Here is a 20704-nt window from a genome sequence, read left to right as displayed (position 1 = left end):
ATCAAGGCGAATTTAAACAAGATGGTTTCGAAGGCTCATTAATATTACTCGTTTGTTTAGAAAATTGAACTGTCAAATTCTCTTATTTTTGTTTCGTCGAAAAACACAATAAAACCAAAAACAACAGTTAAACTTTGACAACAACCATCAATATTGTATAACTGCATTCACCTTGTATACATTCCCCTTAATATAAAAAAACAATAAGCAGCCAGCCAGCCGGTTTGTTTGTGCAAGTTTCTTTTCTTTCGCCTACATTCAATTCTTCTTTGTTAATTATTAATATATAATTTGTTGTTTTATATTATTGGTTTTTGCCATCAAACTTTAACAATATCAATTTTGACATAAATGTGTTATTAGTTAAATTAAAAAAAATAAACGCAAAGTGAGATAAAAAAAAAAACAGTCTGCAAAGATGACTTTATTAAAGTACATGTCTCTGATAACCACTTTCTCGGTATTTGCGGCTTTAATATCGATTGTTTGGCAAGCATTTTTATCGTTGAAACAATTAAATAAAATCACCCAAATTTTAACTGGTTTATTGGCGATTGAGAGTCAATTGAAACGACCTTGGAATGAGTCAAAACCTAAAGTTGCTTTGGGCTATGGTGCTTGCAGTGATTTGTTAATTAGTGCTACTGAGTTTTTAAACTATTCGGCCGCAATAATACCAGACAATGTGGGGTCAGAGTTTACGGTGGATGAGGTGAATGATGAGGCGGAATTATTGCAAACATTTGGTTATTACTTTCGCAATGGAGCAGCGGCTGAGTAAGTAAAAAATATTGTGTTATGTAAAATGATAAGATATAAATTTTTAATTAATTTATTGATTTTTTTTGTAGAAGAGTCATGCCCAATACTGAGCTCTTTAGGCAATTAATTTATATTGCCAAGAAACAACATCGCGAATCGATACAATGGTTTATTGGTGGCAATGCCCCTTTGATGGGCATACGTTTTGACACGGAGGGCTGGGAGGTTTTGTTAGGTGCAAGAATTTCTCATAAGTGAGTATGTACTTAAGAAGTAATCAAGGAATGTTCTCAATAAATCGTGTAGGCATTAAGAAAGTGCAAGTGAAATAAGTGGGAAATTCAAGGTTAGAAACCTGTAGCTGCCATTTAAATAAGCAGCAGAAGTATTTAGTTAATTTGTTTAATGAAAACGGGTTAATGTTTTCTAGTTGTTTATTTAATTAAGGTATCATACACGTATCAAGTTGCTAAATATCAAGAAAATGCTGGTGATCAAAACATATGTATATTTTTTGATTGCGTAGATAAAGCAATACTGATAAAGGAATCAAAATAACTATGAGCTTTGCAAATGACTCCAGATATTAATTTAAAACACAAGAAAATGACACCACATCATTCTACACTGCACTTCTACTATCGATAAGTATGTAGTGGGAATGTCAGCAAGAGGCTTACTCAGACTTTAAGAGTCAATTATTCCGAGGCCAAGGGAAACGGACCATACGAAAATCATTCAAATTTGATTTGACCATACTACAACGCCACATAACTTATTAGATGAGCTACAATTCCAAGATGGATTAGAAAATATTGGTGGTTGTAGCTAGATACTGGAGTTGTCATTCGAATAATCGAGAAAAAAAAATTTTCGTATGATCTAGGAAAATCAGATGTATAAATTGTCCACTACAATATGGCTTACATAATGGATTAAGAAGAGTTGAATTATATCCTTAAAACTATAAAATATTTTTAAATCATGAAGCGGTCTACTACCTAGATAACCTGCAATATTACTGATCTGCCTGGTTTGTCTCGGGTAGGACAGTATTTTTAAAAATAATTTAACACCAATTCCAGATATAATTTTAGAGTTCTGGCATTAAAATTACTGACAGTCTCAGTACTAAAACATTGATTCCCAAACTTAATTTTAAGTATTATTTAATTTTATAAAAAACGTCTTCTAAACTCACCGGCAAAGTTACACAGCATCTTCATTTTGTAGCCACATATTATTTGTACGAAGATTCCAAAATATGTAGATCTTGATTTAAATCCTTTTGTATGGAGTATAAAGCCTAAAGGAAGGGTATAAATATTTAAAACAATTGGGGGATTCAAACGGTCTAATATATTATTTTAGTTTAAACAAATTTTTGTTGTGCTGCAAACAAAAAAAATTAACATAGTTCAGTCTTATTATTTTAGAAATTTTTTGTTTGAAACACAACAAAAATGTGTTTAAGCTAAAATAATATTTTAGGACAATATGACAATACGACCTAATAGCAGACCGTTTGAATCCCCCCAAATATAATAGTAAAACACAAGTAAGAGAGCTACATTCGGCTGTGCCGAATCGTATATACGATTCACTTTCGCCAAAGTATACTTTAAGATAAGGATTTGAAAATAGTTTTTGTGAAAAAAACGATTTTAAATATAAACCGTATCGGGACTTGCCACTCATGGTGAAGGGTATAAAAAGCAATACATCAAGCTAGCACTTTAAATTTCCATACTGTTGGCTATTTTATTTTTTTTTTCATTTTTCCTCCCATAAAAACAATACGAGCCATCCACAAGGCAATTGAGATTTTTCTAAACACCTTCCCTCCTTTTTATCGCCCCACAGATTACGCCGCTTAATGCCCGAAACTATTAAAATCGCTGGTGATTTTATCGAAGAAGATGATATACATTTGATATTAGAATACAAGGCTGGTGAAACTTGGGGCCCCTTTACAGCCCCCAGAGCTAATCGGTATATCTTACACAACGATCACAATAATCCCCACTTAAACTCACTCGAACATTTACAAACCGCCATTGAATCGTATAAGCCCGATCTGTTTATAATCAGTGGCATACAAATGATGGATAGTTACAAATTTGCCGAGGGCATAAGAGAAGCACGACTGCTTAAAGTTAATCAACAAATTGATTCGTTGAGCAAACAAACTATGATACACTTCGAAATGGCTTCGTATGTGGAAATGGATTTGTTGCAGCAATTACGACAGTTTATTCTGCCTCACGTTGATTCGTTGGGTATGAACGAACAGGAATTGGATAATTTGGCACAAGTATTGGAACATGGACGCACAACATTGGCCTCCGATTGGAATCCTAGAGTGGCCACAACTCTAGATCAAATGCGCAAAGTTTTTTCGATATTGGCTAAAGATTATTATAAAAATGCCACTGGAGTTAATAACACTAAAAGGCGAATGGTTAGCAGAATACATTTGCATACCTTGGCCTATCAGGCTTTATTAACGGTTAAGGATTCCAAGTGGAAGAATACTAAATTGGGAGCAGCCAAGGCGGCTTTAATAGCTCATCGTTATGTGTGTCAGACACAAGTGGTAAAATTAATTTAAAAAAAAGGACTGATATAAAAAGTTTTTTACATATTGTTTTCTATTTTTATAGATTAATCCCGAAGCTGCCTCTTTGGTATTGGATGACAGTTTCTCTACTTCTCTTAACCACACCGAAGCTCAACGCATTGCTTTTGATCCCCAAAATCCTGTACCCTGCTGGTCCGAAACGTTACAAATAACGGCTCTAAAATCGTTGGACATTGAAATATGTGTAGCCCCGGTTTTGGTCTGCCGTGTGGCCAAAAAGACCGCAGGGGCTGGTGATAATATATCCGCTGCTGGCCTATCGCAACAATTATAATTGTTTAAACTACAATAAACAAACTTAATTTAGGTTATTATGTTACTCAAACAAGCCATAACTACTTAATGAGACTGTTCTGCTGCTGTATGTAAAAAATCAACAAAATAACAATAGAAAAAGAGAGCTACTAAATGAATCTCTTTTTTAGTTATATATTTTTGGAAACCTAATAACCTTTTTCTTTTATATTAACATATAAACAAACAAAACAACAACAAAAAAAACATTCCTTTTATGGGTTTTTAAACCTTTAACCTAAATATATTTTTAATTTTTTATTTGATTTGTTTTGGTTTTTGAAACGTAATGTGTTCATTGCAATCGCTAGATATTTGTTTATACGTATATTTTATGTCTTTTGCTTAATCGTAATTAATCCTATTATGTTTAATTTGTAGCTAGTAATGTTGGTACGTACTATTACAAAATTTGTTGAAATTATTTTTTAAGATTTTTTGATATTGCAGATTTTTATTGTAATGATGATGATGACCTCTTTTTTGTTTATTTTTATTATTAATGGACCTGTTCGAAAGTTACCTTAAGCAATTTTACATTCCCCCTTTAAAAGTGTATGTTGTATTATTTTACAACTCTTAATTATAATTATATAAAAGTTCTTAACTCACAAAGATATATGTATGTATGTATGATCAATAAAAGATAATGCAAAATACTGAACAACAATTCTTTTCTCTAAAAATTTGATTTTTACCAAAAAAAAAGTTTCACCAAAATTATTTTTTCTTTCAACAAAATTTTTTTTCTAATACATATGTATTTATCTTAAAGTATACTTTGGTGAATATTATTTAAGCTTTGGCACAACCGAATATATTTTTTGAATAAAATGTTTGTGAAATATTGAACCCATTGCTGAAACAAAATCGTTTCGAATTATAACGTATTTAGCACACAAATTCACGTAGTAGTTCAATAAAATGTACCTAAGAATTTCTAATCGACTGATCCATAGACACCCATGCAAGCAATTCCATCTCCTTCTATCTGTTACTTTTTGAAAATTCCATAAAAAATCTCTTTGATTTTAAAGATTCTTCATTTGTTCTTTGTAAATATATTGTTAAAATGTTTTCTTTATTCTTTTAAACCAATATGATTTCTGCTTATTTTCAACTTAAAAAATAAATGTTACCTTAACACCCTCAGCCTCAGCTTACAGTCCCGGCATAACATAAGCTATGTTATCCAAAGTGGTAGCCAAATTTGCCTTCAACTGGGGTTTCTTGTCCAAGCCGGGTAGGCGTGTTGTCAAGCATAGCAAAGGCCCCAATGAACAAAGTAAACTGTCCAGCAGCACAGATAAACTGCCGGATACGGCAATTTGGCCCTCATGTTCCTTAAGACGATCACCGATAATACTAAGACTTTCACCAAGCAGCTTTAAATGGGCAGCCGCATCAATGGGTTCAATGGTGGGTAAGGGAGTTTTGGTATTATTCAAGGACACCGTTTTGGGAGTATTGTTATAATTATTGGTAGAGCCATTGGTGGCTATATACAAGGGTGTTGTAGTATTATTACTGTTTGTAGATGTTGTGTTTGTATGATTTCTTCTGTGCGAATTGTTGCGTGGCCTTTTCGGTGTAGAAACTGCAATGGTAGAGGGTTTAACCACTAACATATCATCTTTAGCTTTCTGTTTGTCTTCAGCCAATTTTTTGGTACGACTTGTGGTAGGTCTGTTGATAAAAGAATTTTGTGCTTGTTGCGGATTCCCTGGCAAAGGGGCTGTTTTGTTTATGGGATTTATACCCGATCTTTCCCTTTGTTTAGCTCTGGTAGCCTGCATTTTAGCTTTACGTTTCCAGGCATTCTTCTCTTTATTCGAAACATTTGACCAGAGTTCATGTAAACGTCTGGCCGCCTGATGATCCATATCTGTGGTCTTACCAAACTTGGTAGATTTGCGATGTTCCCGGGCCCACATATTATAAGCTGTATAGCGTGTTTTACCCTTATCTTTGCGCTCAACTCTATTTTCTTTTAATTTCTTATTATTTTTCTCTGTCATATAGAGGGATTGTCTAAAGGGTGACTTTTGGTTGGTTACAGAGCCATCCAAATTGGCCGCTTCGGTACCCACCAAATCGGCCACCAATTCACCAAAACCATCATCATCCGAATCGGATGCGGCTGTTAGGCCACTGGCATTGTGCAAAACATCATTAATATCCTCATCATCTTCATCTTCTTCTTCCTCCTCCTCCTCATCTCCCGTTTCCTTAGAGGGATTGTCTATATCCATGTCTTCTTTATCTTTCACCTCCTCATCGGGTTCTTCATCATCTGCTGCCACATCATTTTCCTCATCTGGCCCCACACGAGCCGCTTTGCGAGCCTTTAAGGCCGCTAAACTAGGTCTACCGCGGCCCGAATACTTTGTCGCTGTAGTTCTTGGCGAGTGACTGGTGGCTGTAGTTCTTTTGTAGATTTTTCTTTCCACTTCATCGGGTGATTGAAAATCTAATAGTTTGGAAGACTTTTTACGTACACGTCCGCTACGTGAAACACCCGTAACTTCAAATTCTTTTAAAGGCAAGGAATATGTGAAATATTTGGAGTAAATTTTGTTGTGTTTGAGTCTTACCCTTTGTATTTGTTGTACTGTGTGGTGTTTCCATGTTTTTTTGATGGAATTCTTCAATATTTTTGTAAAAGTTTTGTTTTTATATTAATTTTCCTTGCATAAACAATAAGAATCGTGGGGTAATGAAGGAAAATGTGATAACAAATGATAAACAAACTTGGCAGCACTTGTTTAGAGTTGCCAATGTCTAATAAATGTGATAAATACATGAATGATGTTTTTTCTATTAGATTTTTTTGACATTCCTAACAATTCTAATTTGATTTTAGCTTTCACAAAATCCATTCAAAATTTGAGGATAATTTCGACATGGAAAATTAAAAAAAACTTATTCCGTGGAAAAGAAGCTATTTTAAAGAAATTTCGATAAAAATCTGGTATTTAAACATTTTCGATTTGGTAAATTTTTGGAAAAAAATAATCTGTCCATTATTTTACCTTTAGCACTCATATATGTCTTTATTATCATTATCCCATAATTAACACTTTAAAGCCCATTAACAAAATTTAACATAAATTAGTTTTATGAAAATTCTATGATTAAATGTACATATATGAATTTCTTAATAGTTTATGAGAATAGTTTTAAAAATACTAATTAGTTGTTAATTGGTGATATTCAAATTTATAACATATTCTTTATATTGAGGTTATACTGTTTTTTCAGTTTTGATTTACTTTTCAGGTCATGGCAACTCTGTCTTTACTTTTTTATCGCCAAACGTCAAAAGTTAACAACAACAAAATAATTGCACTCTCGTGCTCATTTTCCGGCAATTTTCCTGAGAACTAGACGTGTTCTTTGCCAAAAACAAAACGTATTTTCAATAGTTTTGTAAATAAATTTAAATTGAAAATAATGAATTATTAACAAAATTAAAAGCGGCATAAATACTTAGTGTAGTGTTGAAAAGAAAAAAATCTCATTTATATAATAAGCATTTACTAGTGAATTGGATTCATTCTTCAAACGGTCTAACGCAAAGAACCGCACACATAATCATCAGTCGAGGGTAGTGGTTGCGCAACTCCACCTCCCCTTTTGCTAAAATAAGAAACAACATATTATTTTTAAACAAAGTGGTTCTGTTAAATGGTCTGTCTTTTAACAAATACGAATAATTAAACAAAAAGTGTTGTGTAAAATACAAAAAATATAGTCATGAAGAAACGTTCAAATTCACGTGGTAGTCCAGAGGCTGCCGATAGCAATTCGTCTTCAACAACATTGCATGCACCTTCCACAGTTAAATCGGGAGCCAGTAGTGCCCCCACCACACCAATCAAAACACGTGGAGGCAGTGGCACAAAACCCAAGCCAGAGGAAATTGCCGAAACCTTTTTGGTAGTCAATGAACGTCCCGTCGATGATATATCCTTGGATTTCTTTTATAAACCACACACCATAACGCTGTTGGCCGTGTCGGTGTTGGCTGTCATGTATTTCGCATTTGTGAGGTAATTATTTGATTAATGGAACATTTTTCAACAGGTCTTGCGTCAGAGTTTTGTGTCGTTTGTTGTTAAGCGGTTTTTTGATCCTTTTTTTAATGATTCATGTTTCGTTTGAAAGTTAATTAAATTGGGTTGGGTTTTTGTTGAGGTTAACATGGAAATGTTTGGCATTTGTTTAATCATGTTTATGCAGGAGTTATTAAGAAAGTAATAATCAAAACAAATATTGTGATCAAACACGCACTCATACTTTCTTAGAGTAAAACCAACAACATATTTAGAAAATCACTACAATGCGCAAATGCCAAAAAAAGGATTTATTAAGCAGGGGCGTTTTGTTGAAAGGGAGTGACATTTCTGAAAACTATTAAAATCATTTTAGATAACTTTTAAATTAAAATAAAAAATAGGACCAAAATACTTAAAAATAGTATTGAGTCAGATTTTTAGAAGGTTTCCTAATTTCCCGGACTTTTTCCTTTACCGGGAGAAAATTTAAAATCTCTTCATTCCCTAAATAATCTTATTTATTATAAGTATATAACAGCTTTTGATTAAAATTTTGAAAATAGTAGTGGAAATACTACTCTTTTAAAATGTGTCAGAAAATTTGAATTTACGTTATTTCTGCATATTTTGTTTGAAAAATAGGGAATATTATTGAGATCTACTTAATTTTTGGTTTTATACGAAATTTTACTTGTTAAATTTATTTTTTTAAATAGTAGTAAAATACTACTTTTTTAAAAAGTGTTAAAAAAATTAAAATTTTATTAAACGTTCTTAGTTTTTCTTATTGTAAGCAATAAAAGCCTTTGATTTAAATTTTGAACATAGTAGTAGAAATACTGCTCTTTTAAAAATATTAAATTTAGGTAAATCTCCACATATTTTGTTAGAGAAACATTAAATTTTACTTAGTTTTACTTAATTTTGGATTTATGAGGGATATTTTGGACGTGTTTATTTTTTGTTTTAAAAAATATTAGTAGAAATACTTACTACTTTTTTAAAACTATGAAAATTAGTAAATTTTTATTAAATTCTTGTAATTTTTATTATTTTAAGCAGAATGAAATCATTGGATTTCGGTTTTGAAAATAGTAGTAGAAATACTACTCATTTTAAAAGTGCCAGCAGTAGTAAATTTACACATAATATGTTAATTTTATTTAGTTCTTCTTAATTTTGGTTTTATAGAAGATATAACGTGTTTATTTGATTTGTAAAAAATGTAGTAGGAATACTACTTTTTTAAAAGTATGAAATTTAGTAAATTTTTATTAAATTCTTGTAATTTTTATTATTTTAAGCAGAATGAAATCATTGGATTTCGATTTTGAAAATAGTAGTAGAAATACTACTCATTTAAAAGCCAAAAGTAGTAAATTTACACATAATTTGTTAGAGAATTAGTAAATTTTATTTGGTTTTACTTAATTTGGTTTTTATACGAGATATTAATGTTTATTTAATTTGTTAAATATAGTAGTAGAAATAATACTTTTTAAAAATGTCAAAAATATCAAACTTACGTACATTTTGTTAATTTGTATTTAGAGATATAGTAAATTTCAATTAGTTCTACCTAATTTTTATTTTTTTAAATAGTAGTAGAAATACTACTTTTTTAAATTGTTCAAAATAGTTATTTTTAGTAGATTCACTTATTTTAGGTTATTTAAGCAATATAATAAGGCTGTGATTTAATATTTGAAAATAGTAGTAGAAATACTACTTTTTAAAAAGTGTGAAAAAACCTTAATTTCAGTTAAATTAAATTTTTGCTAAGAAAATTTAACAATTTCAAGTTTGAGAATTTATCCTAAGAACTAAGAACTTGTTTATTACAGTCCCCCCTTGTCTACCCCACATCTGCATACAAATACTTTGTCGCTACTACCCTTATTTCCTCAACAACAGCAGAAAAAAAATGCAGTTTTCTTTCCTCTTTCTTGTGACATGTATTGAGCAAAAAATCAAATCAAAAAAATGTGTCATTTCTTTTTAGTTAGTTTAACGTGAAAACCAAATAATTTAGCAACTTCCATGACAATTTTTAACTTAAAAAAATAATTTAAAAAAAAATAAAATTAAATCCAAACCATTAATACATTTTTTTACCAACAAATGTTACTAAATTTAATACTATGGTTACTATTTATATTAATACAAATAATAAAATGATAAATTTCCATTACACTAAAAATAAAACAATGAATAAAAAGTAAAAATAACGTTTAATAGAAAATATCGAAAGAAAAAGGCAAAGAAAACTATTAAAACAAAAACACTTAGCAAATGCTCTTTAATACATTTAAGGAATATCTAAAATGGATGCGTAAGTTTTAATTTGCTTCCTAAATAGCTAAATTTAGTAATGTAAGTGTTGTTTTTTTTATTTTTGTTTAGATAAAAACCTTATAAATCGAAAAAAAAATGTAAAATAAAAAACACTCAAATCAAATTAACCTTCATTTATTTATTGATTGTTATAGAGAGAGTGTATAAAGAGTAGATTTTTGCTTTTGTTGCAGTTTATAGAGGATTTTATTTTTCTGCTTTAGTGCCTCTAGTTTTTTTTTTTGTCTTATTAATGTTTATTTCAGTTTTTCTCTTGTCATTGTGACTGACTGTATGTTTGTTTGTAATATTATTCAACTTGAAAACATGTGCTCACTTACAGGGATTTGTTAATTGATTGATTATCTTGTCAATTACAATGTTAGATTGGCCACAAACATTGAATATATTTTGAAATTGAGACAGTTAATCAATGAAGAATAAATGGGCCATAGTTTAGTTGATTAAAAATTAAAACAAATTGTTTAAAAATTTAAAGAACTAAACAAAATTGCTGGGAGTTTTACATTTGTTTTAAGAATTTGTCGTATTTATGTGAAAATACGAAATTAGCATCTTTTTGCCAAATAGAATTTTGTAACACAAGAATCTGAACATAAATCAATCAAACAAACCAAATAAAACTAATTGCATGACTTTGAAATAACTCTCATCATATATCACAAATTCCCTAAAAACCTCAACATTATCTAAATTACTCTTACTTACTCTATTAAAAATAGAATTCTCATTACAAATATATTCAAATTTCAACACATTGTATACAATTCCACTGTCATGCTTTAATTAAATTAAGTACTATTTAATCTTTCAAAAAATGGTATGATGTTTCCCTCATTTATTAAACAATTTTCTTAAAAGTCCAGCATATCGTTCAATAAAACAAACTCATAAAATAACAACTTAAGTTCAAAGACCCTGCTTAAATTCTAAAGAGATAGTGATTGCCTTATTGAAGTAATAATAACAAATTAAAAATTAAGAATAACATTGATAATTTGAGACAAATTTTGCGTGTGGCGTCACTTTGAATATAAATGAAGTCTAGTAGGGATTAGACGGGGCGGGGAAGGTGCTTTTTATTTAACGAACAAACATAGTTTACATGTTAATAAAGCAATAATTGGCATGCATGACTAGGCTATTTTTTTTTTGGTAAATAAACTAAATAAATTAAGAATTTACTAATTAATTGTTGAAAGGAAAAAGAATATAAAGCTACTTTTTTAAGAAATTTAAAATATTTTTTCTATAATTTTTGCTATTTAAATAAAAATGGATTATTTACTACAACATTTTCAATTATATTTTAGAAATTCCTTATTATATTTCGAAAAATTTCCAAAGCCACCAAATAACTTACAATTATGATTCATACACCAATTTAAAATCGAGAAAATCGGCTCAATTTTGTTTTTCCCAAATTTTTTATTCTTCAAAAATAGTATTTAATATATTTTTCACAACTTTTTTTTATAAATTTTTTTTCATCAAAAAAAATTTTATTTTCATAAAAAAAATTTTGTATAAATTTTTTTTTTATCTATTTCTTACTTTGTTTTCATTACTATTGTATTTATTTCTGAAATGTAAAATTATTTTTCAAAAGTATCCATTCGAATTTTTGAAATTTTTTAAAAACACCACCCGAAATCAATTTTCAAATTTTCGTATGAAAACACTCAGTTTTCAAATAATTTTCGAGTGTTTTTAATACAGAAATTTTAATACTGTTGTACGGTTGTGTTTCTAAATCAGGCCCTAAACTTGAATAGGAATTTTCTGAATTACAATTGGAAATGGTGTAGTAGCTGTTGTTTATTATTTTAAATTCACTCTAACCTTAATATTTCATATGAGTAAATTATAATTTTCTAAAGTTCAAAGTTTAGTTTTAGAAAAGTTTTTTTTTTTTGTTCTCTGAATAATTACTAAAGTGTTTTTCAAAACAATTTTGACAATTTTCCAAATTGGTTTTTAATATTCTAATGATCTATTATCAATATTAAGCCAAATAAATTTACATACATACAGATAAATACAACAAGTCTGGCGCGTTTGTGTCAAAATAATAGTGGTATTCATGTTTAGTTAGAATAAACTAGCTTTTATTATTAAAAAAAAATCATTAAAAATATAAGAACTAAAATCAAACTTCAAATGCCATTGTAAGACATCTGAATTATATCAGGCAATTCCAGAATGCTCAAATTTAACAATTATCGAACATATTCTATAGAAATTGATCGATAAACGAAGAAATTCTATAGAAATTTATAGACAAAGGAACATATTCTATTGAAATTAATCGATAATCAAACATATTCATAGGAACTTATCGATAAACGAATATTTACTCAAATAAAATTATCGATAATCGAATATATCTATTGAAAATTAACGATAAACAAAAAATTTTCTATAGAATTTTCTCTATTCTATTAAAACTGTTCTTTTTTTGGTTTAATTTAGTAGTAAAAAATTCCCGGGAATTCCCGAAAACTCATTTTTTTTTTAATTTTCTCCTAGAAAAGGGAAATGCCCGGGAAATTACAAACCCTAGTCGCCAACTAGTGAATATCCATAATTTTATCTTTAACAAACGCTATTTATGAAATGAATAATTTCGTCTAATAAAAATTATTACTTTCGCTTTCAAATGAAACTGAAATTTAATAAACACTTGAACAAATATAAACAAAAGTAATATGTGTAAATTTAAATGAATGAATATAATTACTATAAAAGATATCAAAAATAAAAAAAAAACTACAAACAATAGTAAACCATGACGTTTATAATGATGTCACATCAAACAGTTTTTGGAGGTGGGTCCCAGAAGTCTCCAATATCTTATGATTTTGATTAGCAACCAAGTTTTTAAATTATTTACATTTATGCCCAGTCATATTATGTTTTGTTTTTAACAACTTATCAGCACAATTATCATTATCATATTTATAGAAAAGGTATTTTTTAATGGACTTTTAAACTAAACATACGTTAAATTTTCTTATCATTTGATATGACAATTTTTTGTACTCAAATCCTTTTTCTTGATGTTGCTGTGTGGTGTGTTAAAGAAAAAAGATCCGGTTTGAGTGATTATTTAAATACTATAATTTGATAGTATTTAAACTGGCCTGGTCAAATGTCATTTCGTCATTTTAATTTGCTATAGATAATAATGAATGTGTGAGAGCCACCAAATAAGTACATATTTTATTTAAAATACTTGTTTAAACATACGTAGACATTTGTTATTCGTGCTCGTATTTCCTGATGATGCTTAAACTTTGTATTCTTTTAAACAAATCATACGATATGACGTTTTCTTTAGGTTGTCTTTTTTCTTTTTGCTTTAAAACATTTTCTATCATAATCACTATATAATTTTTCGTATTTCATTATTACTAATTGTAGTTGTTTTGAATTGTTGCCAGGTTTAAGGTTTTCAAAATAATAGATTTGTTTTTTGCAATAGCACGTGCTTATTTTAGAATTTGTTTGTTTATAGACATAACTACAAAGTAGGTATGTAAATATTTAAATATTTTTAAGCATTATACATTATAGGAATAATAACAAATCTTAATATTTTGAATTGCAACTATTTTAATTTATAGAATTTGACAGTAATACAATGCTTAAATAAAGTTAAACATTATTTATAAAAAAAACTTTATTGGGATTTAAATATCACAAAAAATGTACTGGCTGAAAGTAATGAGTTTAAACAAGTTTCAAAACCATTTAAAAAAATATATATTTTAAATAAATTTTTAGATCATTGAATATTTATAAAATTATTTTAATAATCATTAGCATTTTGTAAACTGTAAACAATATTTCCTTAAAACAATATTTTTGTTTTTAAAAACTATAAAACTAATGTAAATATGACTTTTCATTTTATTACCTTTAGGGACGAAGGCAATTTTGAGGAGAACATTTGGGCTGGTATATTATGCGTGGTCTTCTTTTTCCTAATTATATCGGTATTGGCATTTCCTAATGGTCCCTTCACCAGGCCACATCCGGCTGTATGGCGTATATTATTTGGTTGCTCGGTTTTGTACTTAATGGCTCTGCAGTTTCTAATGTTCCAAAATCACAAAACCATTATGAATATATTCTATTGGCTGGATCCGAAATTAAGAAATTTCCACATTAATATGGATAAGGTATGATGGATGGTTAAATTAACTTGTCATTAAAACAAACCTCTTAATAACTATTTTTTATCACCAGGAATACGGTGTCAATTGCTCGGATATTTCATTTGAACGTGTCAAAGGCCATTTGGATGTTTTCGCCTGGGGTCACTTTTTAGGCTGGGCTTTCAAGGCAGTGCTTATACGTCACATGGGCATTTTGTGGGCCATTTCCATTATGTGGGAAATTACTGAGATTACGTTTGCCCATTTGTTGCCCAATTTCATTGAGTGCTGGTGGGATGCCTTGATTTTGGATGTTCTGATCTGTAATGGTTTGGGCATTTGGGTGGGTTTGAAAATCTGTAAAATTTTGGAAATGCGCGAATACAAATGGGCCAGCATTAAGGATATTTCCTCGACTAGTGGTAAAATTAAGCGTGCCATGTTACAATTTACACCCGAAAGTTGGACAGCTATTAGATGGTTGGATCCCAAATCGACTGCTATGCGTTTTGCGGCTGTTATACAATTGGTCATATTTTGGCAGGTAAGTTACAGCAAAATTTTTAAATTTTTGTTAGCACATATTGAGCATTAACAGAGTAAAAACCAATCAAAATTTTTTTTAAATCTGTAAAATAAAAATTTCCCTAAGGAAATTTTTTTCAACCAAGGGAAATTTTTCATATAATGCATAAAACATTTATGCATTAATAGAATAAAATCAAATCAAAATGTATTAAAATTAAAATTTCCCTCGAAAGGAAAAGACAATAATTCATTAAAAGTTACAGCAAAATTTTGAAACAAAAAAATTTTAAATCTGTAAAATAAACAAGGGAAATTTTTCAAAATTGTGTGGAAATAAAACATTTTTGCATTAATAGAATAAAATCCAATCAAAGTGTATTAAAATCTTGAAAAATTAAAATTTCCCTCAAAGGGAAATTTTTCAAAGTTTATTAGAAATTAATTATTTAGCATTAATACTATTAACTCCAATCAAAAAATCAAGCAAATTAAAAATTTCACTTAAATGGAAATTTTTTAACATTTTATGGAAATAAAATATTTAGATTTAATAGAAAAATTGAAATTGCCTCAAAGGGAAATTTTTTTAAACAAGAGAAATTTTAAAAAATTTTGTTGATATGAAACATTTAGCATAATTAGAGTTAAATCCAATCAAAATGTGATTCGAATCAAACAAATTAAAAATTTCCCTTAAAGGGAAATTAATTTAAAATAGGGAAATTTTTTAAAAATTTATGGAAATAAAATATTTAGCATTAATAGAGTAAAATCCAATAAAATTGTATTAAAATCATAAAAAATTTAAATTTCCCTCAAAGGGATTTTTTTTTTTAACAAGGGAAATTTTAAAAAATTTTGTAGGAATTAAATATTTATTATTATTAGAGTAAAATTCAATAAAAAAATTTATTAAAATCAAGAAAACTAAAAATTTCCCTTAATAGGAATTTTTTTTAACCAAGGGAAATTTTTAAAATTTGTATAGTATTGAGAAATATGGCACATATAAAGTAAATTTCAATATATTTGTTATTAAAATTTTAAAAAATTTGAATTTCCCTTTGGATTTTTAAAAATTTTGCCAATCAAAATTTTATTCAAATCATGAAAAATTTTATTAAAATTATAATAGAAATGTAATATTTTCCATTAATAGAGTAAATTCCAAACAAAATTTTTAATACAATTCATGCAAAACAAAAATTTCCCTTGAAGGGACATTTTTAAAATCTTGTGGAAATGAAGAATGTGTTACAGATAGAGTAGGTTAGCTTAGAAAATGCACTTCCACTCGGAGACCTTGAGGTCCATTGTAATTCCCTTCAATAGATATAAACAGTGAGGATATATTAAGAATAAAAGAAGAGTCCAAAACCGCCTAGAGTAAATAGCAATACAATTTTTAATACAATATTCAAAATTTTGTCGAATTGAAACATAAATAAAAACATTCCTTAATATTTCCTTTCTAATTTTGTTTATATATTTCCAGGTTACTGAACTCAATACCTTCTTCCTTAAACACATCTTTGAAATGCCACCCGATCATTATGTTGTTATTGGCCGCTTAATATTCATTGGCCTATTTGTGGCGCCTTCAGTAAGGTATGTTGTTTACAGTCTTATCGAGATTCGAAACGCAAACTTTATTGTATACCTGTTTTTCTTTTGTAATTTATTTTCAGACAATATTACACTTATGTCACGGATACACGCTGTAAACGCGTTGGTACCCAATGCTGGGTATACGGTGCCATTATGGTGTCTGAAGCAATTTTGTGCATTAAAAATGGCAAAGAATTATTCGAACGCACGCAAGCCATAAACATTGTTATATGGTTGACAGTACAAGTCTTAATATCGATAGCATTCGTTTATGGTTGTATATTATGGCAGGTTAGTTATTTTAATTGTGTAGAGAAAATAATGGGGTTTTCATTAAATGTTAATTTTGTTTTTTTTTTTCAGCGCATGATGGATAAACGTAAAACTAATAAGCAATTACAACAATCGCCCTCAAAAAAGGTTAAAAGCTTGGAAAAACAACAATCAAAAGGTACAAAATTTGTTTAGTTTTTAACTTTTTTTTAATTTTAAACAGATTTTAAATTCCTTTAAAATTTGTTTTTAATTTTTAGTTTATTTTGCCAAATTGATAACTTATTGTTTCTGTTATTTATAATTTCTTGTATAGTTTTAATTCAAAATTTTTAAAGCACTTTCTATGATACCTGCCATGTGTCTTTGTATATGTGTGACTTTTTAAGTTTTTAAACAATTTAAATTTATTTTCGCAGAAGGATTTCTAAGTAATTCAAAACTAAAATTTAATGGTTCAAATTTGTAAAAGAAAACTGTATAAACTTAGTTAAATTAAGTAATCTTCCTAAGGGTTTATTACTTAATACAGTTATTTTACATGGTATTCGAATACATTGGAATCATTTTCTTTTCGTTTCAATTTACTTAGCAGATTTACCTGCCTGTTCTCTGTTCATTTAATTTTCATATTCATATTTTTATGTATAAAATTCAATGTCTTTTATAATTATGTGTGTGTAATTTCATGCTATCCTTTCCTTTTATTTTACTTTTACATTTTTTTGAAAAAAAATCAAAACCAAAAAATAACTCTACTGGCCAGGTCCCATTTACTATGTACATCCTAGAATCATAGAACATGCACGAGGAAAGTTAAATAAAACCATTAGCAAACATGTTGATATTGAAAGCACTCCTTATGATATTAAAATTAAAATTGTTTAATAATTATCTTAAAACTTTACATTAAATGTGTGTGTATTGATTTATATTAATTTCTTTATGTTTTGTTTTAAATTATTGTTTTTTTTTAATATAAAAATTAAAAAAACAAATTGACAATATTCTTTATACAGTGTTTGAAACTTATAATCGTATAATGTTAGGCAAACGAAGAAGATTCTAGGCAGGTATTAGCGCCTCACATTTTGAGTCTATAGTTGAAACAAGTTTCAGGAATTTTATCTACAAGCGTTTGACGATTACGTTTGAATTTAGAAAAAAATCACTACTACTACATAAGTAATCCCCATTGAAAATCACAAAATTTCATCGTAGGATTTAATTAATTGCCTATATATGATTTTTATAAATCGATAGTACAAGATTTATTCGCTCATTTCGGCCGATTTAGCTCTTTTAATAAAATTGTTCCTTTACATTCCCTGGGAATTTAAAAATTGATCGATAACAATCTCTATAATTTTCTCCAGAAAAATTATCGTTAAGTCTCTAGAAAAATTAACTTAAATTTTATGTAGAAAATTTATCGATTACATAAATTTTTTATAGAAAATTTATCGATAATTTAAAATTACTCTAGAAAATTTAACGATAACTTAAATTTTCAAAAAAAAATTATCGATAACTTAAACTTTCTCTAGAAAATTTATCGATAAATTTAATAATCTATATAAAATTGGACGGTATCTTCAATTTACACCAGAAAATTTATCGATAACTTTAATTTTTTCTAGTCTTCTTTAAAAATGTATCGATAATATGAATTTTCTATAGAAAATTTAACGATAACTTAAATTTTATATTGAAAATTTATCGATAACTTAAACATCCTCTAGAAAATTTATATATAAATTTAATAATCTATAGAAAGTTGGACAATGTCTTCAATTTTCTGTAGAAAATTTATCGATAACTTCAATTTTTTTTTATTAATAACATGAATTTTCATAAAAAAAACTTATTTTTTTTTTAATATTTCGATAACTTTAAGATTCTGCAGAAAACTATGATTTTAAATTTTAATAATTAAAATTTTTTCTTAAAATTGTATAACCAATTTAATTATATCTAGATAGTTGGACGATATCTTCAATTTTCTGTAGAAAATTTATCGATAACTTCAATTTTTTTTTATTAATAACATGAATTTTCATAAAAAAAACTTATTTTTTTTTAATATTTCGATAACTTTAAGATTCTGCAGAAAACTATGATTTTAAATTTTAATAATTAAAATTTTTTCTTAAAATTGTATAACCAATTTAATTATATCTAGATAGTTGGACGATATCTTCAATTTTCTCTAGAAAATTTATCGATAACTTTAATTTTATTCAGCAAAATTTATCTATATGTTTGTTCAAGAAAAGTTATCGATAACTTTATTGATCTCTAAATTTTATAGGCAAAATTGAGCAATAATTTCAATTATCTCTTAACATTTTTTCGACTACTTTTATAATTTTAATTTTCTCTAGGAAATTTATCGATAAAAATAAATTTTTCTCACGAAAACTTTTTTCAATAAAACAACTATCGATAACTTTAGTTTCTATTATATACTTAAGGATAACGGACGGACATTGTTAAGTCGACTCAGAAAATGATTGGTTGTAGGGTACACAAATTTACGATTATTTGTTTAACTCACTGTATATTATAAATTTAAGAAATATTTTATAATAATAAATAAATATTACAATACATGTAGCACAAATTTCTTTAATAATAAAAAAAAAATCGTTTAAGTTTTATATTTAGTTCTTAATTATTTTAAATTTATAATTTTGATTTATTTTTTTATATATTGTTTTCTTTTTGTATCTTTTCTAGGCAAAATGTCACCTAAAAAATCTCCCAAACGCAACGACAAGAAGATTGAATAAATATTTATGAATTTTATATTTAAAATTCATTTAAATACAAAAAACTCAACACTCTTTCACTCTCACCTCTTTGTAACAACCGTTTAAATATAATTTTTTCCCTTTCATTTGCTATAACCACTCATTGTCCTTCACACAATAACAAACAAAAACAACAAAATTGTTACAATATTTTAAATTATTTTAGTTTAATGAAACAAAACTTCCCAGTCTTATTTAATAAGTTTAACTTATTAAAGAAAATATACTGTTTTTTTATGTTTCCTAATAAAGTAAAACAGAAAACTATTACTATAATACTCTTTAAAGAACAACGCCACCCAGTTTACATTAAAACTTTTAAATTTCCTTAAATTATTTCCTTAAAATTTCCTTAAATAAAATATTTAACAATATATTTATATATAAATGCCTCAAAATAAAAATCATACATATACAAATTAAGCTTAAAGTCATTTTAAAACCACCAAATATAAAAAAAGAAAAAAGTAATCATCAAGTCGTTACCAACATAAAAAAAATATTTATAAATAATTTAATTTTTTGAGTAAAATTGTTTTCTTAGACAGAAAAAAAATGTTAAACATTTTTGTTTTGTAAGTTCTTTTCTTTTCAATTAAATATACATGTATGTACAATTTTTCAACTAGCCTTTTAGCTATTACAATTATTATTATTTGTTTTTTAAATAATTTAAATTATCAAATTATGTACTAGACCATAATTATAAATATTTCATATATTATGAAATAATTCTTAGGGTCTTTTATTTTTTAGTTTTTCTTTTGTAAAACAAAACAAATTACAAATTTAATAAATAAATAAAATACAAATACTTTTGTTAAGAATAACAAAAATATTGTAACAAAAAACAGAAAACAAAACTAGTGGATTTAATTATTAATAATATAAAATAATAGCCTTTAAACAAAACTAATTTACAAATGAAGCTTTTACTTAATAAGTAAAAATACAAAACAAACATAATTTTTATGTGTGTATTGTGTTACCAAGGCTTAATTAAGTTTAATACTTTTTTTAAGTTATTTATACTACTAGAAAAACAAAAAAATAAATAAAATAACAAAAAAAAAACGTTAAGTCAAACAAAAACAAATTGCTGGTATATATATGAAAATATTTAAATATTTTTTGTTAACTTTCCTGAGATTAGTTATAAACAAAAAATAAAAAAGAGATTTGAAAATAAAAAATAATAAAAAAAAAATAGTT

At 27.3% G+C, this 20704-nt stretch overlaps 3 protein-coding genes across 5 annotated transcripts; 2 read left to right on the top strand and 1 right to left on the bottom strand.

Annotated features, from left to right (window-relative positions):
- Window positions 1–207: 207 nt before the first annotated feature.
- On the top strand, window positions 208–4367 carry LOC135953449 (ADP-dependent glucokinase). Its single transcript, XM_065503355.1, has 4 exons — window positions 208–777; window positions 852–1016; window positions 2626–3358; window positions 3426–4367. Exons 1-4 carry the CDS (start codon window positions 419–421, stop codon window positions 3675–3677), a joined length of 1509 nt encoding a protein of 502 aa, XP_065359427.1. The 5' UTR covers window positions 208–418; the 3' UTR covers window positions 3678–4367.
- Window positions 4368–4735: 368 nt separating this feature from the next.
- LOC135955085 (HMG box-containing protein 4) lies at window positions 4736–6426 on the bottom strand. Its single transcript, XM_065505380.1, has 2 exons — window positions 6292–6426; window positions 4736–6230 (listed from the first exon to the last, which is right to left on the bottom strand). The coding sequence occupies exons 1-2, from the start codon at window positions 6323–6325 to the stop codon at window positions 4858–4860; spliced, it is 1407 nt and encodes a 468-aa protein (XP_065361452.1). The 5' UTR covers window positions 6326–6426; the 3' UTR covers window positions 4736–4857.
- Window positions 6427–7055: 629 nt separating this feature from the next.
- Window positions 7056–20355, top strand: l(3)77CDf (phosphatidylserine synthase 1 homolog l(3)77CDf). 3 transcript variants are annotated; one of them, XM_065505373.1, is made up of 7 exons: window positions 7056–7749; window positions 14036–14294; window positions 14362–14814; window positions 16294–16406; window positions 16487–16697; window positions 16770–16857; window positions 17446–17586. In XM_065505373.1, the coding sequence occupies exons 1-7, from the start codon at window positions 7454–7456 to the stop codon at window positions 17565–17567; spliced, it is 1542 nt and encodes a 513-aa protein (XP_065361445.1). In that variant the 5' UTR covers window positions 7056–7453; the 3' UTR covers window positions 17568–17586. The 3 variants fall into 3 exon arrangements, with proteins under 3 accessions (XP_065361445.1, XP_065361446.1, XP_065361447.1); XM_065505374.1 differs by lacking the exon at window positions 17446–17586 and adding an exon at window positions 19419–20355 and having other exon boundaries at window positions 7057–7749; XM_065505375.1 differs by lacking the exon at window positions 7056–7749 and adding an exon at window positions 9874–10087.
- The last annotated feature ends 349 nt before the right edge of the window (window positions 20356–20704 follow it).

This window comes from Calliphora vicina, chromosome 3 (assembly GCF_958450345.1).
Source record: "Calliphora vicina chromosome 3, idCalVici1.1, whole genome shotgun sequence".
NCBI classification, from domain to species: Eukaryota; Metazoa; Arthropoda; class Insecta; order Diptera; family Calliphoridae; genus Calliphora; species Calliphora vicina.
The sequence above is the reverse complement of the archived record's forward strand: the minus strand, read 5'-3'. Positions and strand labels throughout refer to the sequence as shown.